At 42.2% G+C, this 5,322-nt stretch overlaps 1 protein-coding gene across 1 annotated transcript in view; it reads left to right on the top strand.

Moving 5' to 3' along the window:
* Positions 1 to 1,348: 1,348 nt before the first annotated feature.
* The window catches only part of Ankrd31 (ankyrin repeat domain 31), a 206,556-nt gene continuing 202,582 nt past the window's right edge, over positions 1,349 to 5,322 (top strand). Inside the window, exon 1 of the mRNA XM_004643500.1 lies at positions 1,349 to 1,452. Coding sequence (XP_004643557.1) covers positions 1,349 to 1,452 — 104 coding nt within the window. The remainder of the gene's footprint in view (positions 1,453 to 5,322) is intronic.

Below are 5,322 nucleotides of genomic sequence, written 5' to 3'. Positions count from 1 at the left end.
CATGGTGGCGCATGTCTGTAATCCCAGTGTTCGGGAGGCTGAAAACAGGAGGATCACTATGAGTCGGATCTATATAGTGAGACCCTGTGGGCCCTGTACTAAATACGTTAAAAAAAAAAAAAATCAGTAACTTAAATATAAACTTAAATAATACAACATACAGTGAAAAAGTCAATCCATGCAATGACAAGGGCAGTGAATCTTGGAGTCAGAAAACTCTAAATTAATGCAGTTTTGAAAATTTAATATGTGCTGGACATTAGAGAATCCAAGATGAATACTAAATACTTGCTGCAGGAAAGTCGCTCAGTTTTGCCTTGAATCCTCCTCTTCCTTGGCAAGTAGAAGCTCACTTGACTTTGTTTTACATTAGTGTAGCATGGCTTAGCCACAGGTATATGTTCTCTTGAGTGATTTCCTAGCTGTGCTAAGATTATAAGTTGCATTTACACATTTAAAACATCAGACGACACTAGGCAATTAAAACTTATTTACGAAAATGCAGTAAGATTTATTGTGTGGAGCCTACATGTACTTTTAAAACTTTCAAGTACATTGAAACACATCAAATACACACAATTCTAACACTTTATTAAAAAATTACTTTTGGAGGTTTCTAGGCAGCATTATTATTTCTAAAATTTGATAAAGAGGGAAAAATAAAGCTATTAGGTTATCTTCCTCACACAACCTATGTTTCAGGACTAAAGAAGGAAAAATACAAACACACCAATTAGATAAATTTAACTGAAAGCTTCCAGTAAACATAAGGTTTGCCTACCTTTGCAAACCCTCGGGGATGGGGCATCAAAAGGATTAAGTGAAAGGAAGCGCATGGCGGCTTGACTAGTGGACTGCAAACATCACTCTGGGAACGAGACTAAGGGTCACAGGAGCGAGCTGGAGCTGGTGGCTCTTCCGGATCAGGATCACAAGCATCAGCTACATTGCAGGTGACCTGACGCCTGGGCTTGCCCTGAGGTATAACCGAAACATAGCTCTTTCCCTGGTTCCTGCCACAGCAAACCCAGTTCCCTTGTGACCCAACCAGAGAGCGTGCAGACCAGGGCAGCGGAGCTACCCCGGAAGTACACCGGAAGCCCAGAGTGCGTGCGCGACACGCCACTTCCGGTCACAGGGCGAGTGGGCGGGACTTTGCCAAGTGCTTCCTGCCGGCGACACGGGTGACTGCAGAGCCGGAGCGGCGGGTCGTCGACCTCTCGACGCTCGGTGGGGCCTGGTTATTTCCACAGATTTCATTAGTGTTTTTCAGCTTACTTTCCGCTGGCCAGCAAGGTATCGTTTTGTTTGCGAGAAAGGAGAAGTTCAGAGGGAGTTTTAAAAAGAGATGGAGGAAGGCCACCAGGTTTCAGACTGGGACAGTGACGAAACTATGATTGAAGGGTCTGTGGCAGACAGCGACCTGGAAGATGAGGAGCTGCCCTGGAGAAGGTGAGCACTGCGTGGCGCGGCCCCGCGGTTGAGTGGCGCGGGCCGGAAGCGTGGGGAGGGGCACTGACCGCGTGTGGAAAGTAGCGAGCGCCATCGGCCCGCATCCTGGCCAGGGACAACGTGAGACGGGCGGTGTGTGGCTTTTGGGCATGAACACAAGCCTTTCCTCTTAGCGTGGGACTGGGAGTGCTGCTGCGCCGGCGGCGGAATGGCTTGGGTCGCAGTGGGAAAGTGTGTGATGGGGAAACTGGGTCCTTCCGCTCTTTTATGGCTGTTTCATTAGAATTTTTAAAAAGTTGGTGTTTATCGGATATGTTCTCTGGGCTGCATGAGGAAAGAAAAAAAATTTTTTTTTTCTTTGTTTAATGTATTTGATTGTCGCAGGGTCTCACTGTGCAGCCCGGAGTTGAGGTGATCTTCCGACTTTCAACCTCCCCAGCACTGAGTTTACAGGCCTGCGCCATTACGCCCCTCCCCCACCCCACCCCACCCCAGTATTCTGGCGGGCTCGGCAAGCCCTCGGGGGCAGGGCTGGCGCGGCACATGGATCTGGGGATCAAACCGTGGTCCCTGGTTCTGCTTATATTTGTCTAAGCAAGTGCTTTAATCCGCTTTAATCTCGCTGGCCCCTGGAAAAAAATTGAACACTGCGTTTACTGCCTTAGAGAAACGTTCAGGACAGGAAAAATACTTTAGCAGATTATTTCATTATAATATGGAAAGTCCAGGGAAGGAGATGCATCCAAGATTGTTCAGGAGCCCAAAGGAACTCTTAGTCCAGCCTAGGTTGTTGTCAGAGTTTGTTAGGGTTGATTTCTGAAAGGAAGCTGAGGGGCAAATCAGGAGTTAGCCAGATGAGGAAAGCTTCTGTTATTAGACAACAAACTACGTGGGTAAAGATGTAGAGGTGAGACCAGCAGTTCAACCCTATGAAATTGTGAAATGCGTAGTAGAGAGTAACAAAAGAGGGAGCAGGGATGACAGTGTGTTTTCTGCCATCCCCTTATATTCAAGTGTCACTGTGTCCACTCATTTGAATTGCTGTTCGCTTTTCTTTCCCCTGTGCTTTCAACCGTTTTTTCTCTTTTATTCTTAGAAGTTTGATTAGGACTGGCACAACTGCCTTTGTGTTTTTCCTCTTTAGGGTTCAGGGAGCATGGTGAATCTGTGAATTCATGTCAAGTTTAGTTCTGTCGGGCTGGGGATGTGGCTCAGTGGCGCAGCGCCTGCCTAGCAAGCGCGAGGCCCCGAGTTCAATTCCCAGTACCAAAAAAGAAAATAGTAAAAATAAGACCAAAAAAAGGTTAGTTCTGTCATCTTTTTTATTAATTCATATCACCCCAGTTTGCAGAATATTTTCATATTTTAAAACCTTATATATGATTTAGAAGTAAGAAACAACTTTTAGTAAGAATATTTATAGAGCTAAATCTTATATTTTCCATACCCCAACGTGAACATACATCATATGTTAGGAAAAAAGAAGATTACTTAGAAAAAATATTGAAAAATCCCCAAACTTCATAAAAGTTCTCAAGAAAAGCAAACAACAAAAAGGACTATGATTTTTAACTTTTCTAAAGCACTCTCTGAACAGTATAGCTCCTACTGTAAGGCAAAAAAGCATCATTCTTTTCTGTGCACCTTTACTAAGGATCAAAAATTCACTACTCAAATATGAATGATACCATTATTTATTATTATTATTATTTTTGCAGTACTGGGGGTTGAACTCAGAACCCCAAGCGCCTATTCTACTGAGTTATATTCCCGGCCCCAATACCATTACTGAAATTTACTTCTCAAGAAGTAAACATGTATTAACCTTAATGTTCCTAAAAATCAGGGCTATTTTTACCTCTTAAAATTTGTGAGTTTCTTAAAAATTTAATAGACAAAAGGGGCATGGAAAAAAGGGGAATAGAGGAACTGTTCTACATCTTGATTGTGGTAGTAGTTACACAACTACAGGTGCTTAAACTCAGAATTGTATACTAATAAAGGTAACTTTATTGTATATAAAATACCACTCTGACAAGTAGCATAACCAGAACATACAGCTTTGTCCTAGGAATTGCTTTGAGCTAATGGCAAGTGTTTTGTGTGTGGTTTTGGGGACTATCCCCAGGCTTTTGTACTGGGGTTCTTTTGTTATAGGCCTGTAATGAGGCAGAAAGATCAGGGTGTGGCAGGGAGAAAAACTGTTTACCTCTTCATGAGAAGCAAACAGAGAACAGGAAACAACTAGGAAGGGGCAGAGTGCTAGATACAGTCCCAAACTAGATACAGTTCCTAGTTTGGAGTCATATAGGTGGGCACAGACAAGATACGCAAGTTCCATTGTTCCCCAAGTCTTCCAAGCCCCCATGACCTACTACTTCAACTGAGCCCCTTCTGTTTCTGTCACCTCCAATACTGCCATCAAATTATAATCCCAGTGATGAGTTTAGAACTTTCATGATCCAATCATCAGAAAGTCCCTCAATTGTCAATTAAGCCTGACCATTAATTAAGATACATTAACTTGATTGGATTAAGAAACATCCAGGGGATTAATAAAACGTACTTAAGTGTGTCTTGGGGGTCACGGATCCATAACCTTGAGTAATGTATGTGGTCTCTGCCTCTTTTTCTCTGTGTGGTGATGCTCCCCAGCTCTGCTTCCTGACTGCCATGAAATGAGTGGCCAAGTTATTCTGAGTCCTTCTGCCATGTTGTTTCTGCTTTGGTGGACATGGACTGAATCCCATGAAACTGTGAGCCAAGTTATTAAACTTCTCCCTTTATGTTGCGTGTCAGGTATTATGTCCCAGAGATGGGAAAGCTGACCAAAACAAACCCTTTATTTAAGCACATGGGTTTTAGGGGATATTTTAAATCCAAATAATAACACATGCCCTCTAATTGTGAACTTTAATTATATCTATAATTACCATTTTATAAGAAAAAGAACATATTAAGTGACATTACATGTGCTGGAAACCATAAGAAAAACAACTCAGTTTCAACAAATAAATTGCAAGGAAAGAGGGAAGGAAAGATAACATATTTTTCAAGAGACTTAAAAGACATAGAAATCAAACTATGTTGGCACCTTGTTTGGATAATGAACTGAATAAAATAATTTGTAAGGAGAGAAAATTGGAGAAATGTGGATTTTTGTTTTATTTGAGACAGTCTCACCGTGTAGTGCAGGCTGGATTTGAACTTGCTTGTGTAGTCCAGGCTGGCCTTGAATGATCCTTCTGCCACAGCTTCCTGATGTTGGGATTATAGGCATGTGCCACTACACCCAGCGTGGTTTCATTTTTAAATGTACAGTTTATTTTTTTTACTTTTCTATTGTTGTGTAACAACCTGTTTTAAAATTTAGTTTTTTGGCCTGGAGATACAGCGTAATGCCTGCCTGGAAAGTAGGAGATTGTAAGTTTGATTCTGGTGGCCCCCCCAAAAAAATAGAAATGACAATCATGAAATTCAAATTCTTAAACCAACAAACTCATTACCTTGTAGTTTCTTTTGGTTAGGGTCCCAGACATAGCTTAATTGAGGTATCTGGCTCAGGCTAGATACCTCTCAAAGGTTGCATTCAAGATACTAGCCAGTGCTGCATTCCTCTCCAGGCTTCACTGAGGCAGAGCGACTTCTTGTGTGGTGGTTGCAGGATTTAGCTCATGCTGACTGTTGGACTGAAGTCTTATTAGCTTATTTCTGGCAGTTGAGACTTGAGGCCACCTTGAGCTTTTAGCTGTTTATACTTTTCCTATAGACTTTTCTATGGGACAGTTTACGAAGTGGCAAGCAGGCATCCATCTGAAGGAAAAATTGAGAGAAGAGGGAAAACAAGATAAAAGCTAATGGCTTTTCTTA

The sequence above is a fragment of the Octodon degus genome, unplaced genomic scaffold (assembly GCF_000260255.1).
Source record: "Octodon degus isolate 3935 unplaced genomic scaffold, OctDeg1.0 scaffold00177, whole genome shotgun sequence".
NCBI classification, from domain to species: domain Eukaryota; kingdom Metazoa; phylum Chordata; class Mammalia; order Rodentia; family Octodontidae; genus Octodon; species Octodon degus.
This window is presented reverse-complemented; position numbering and strand designations above follow the sequence as displayed.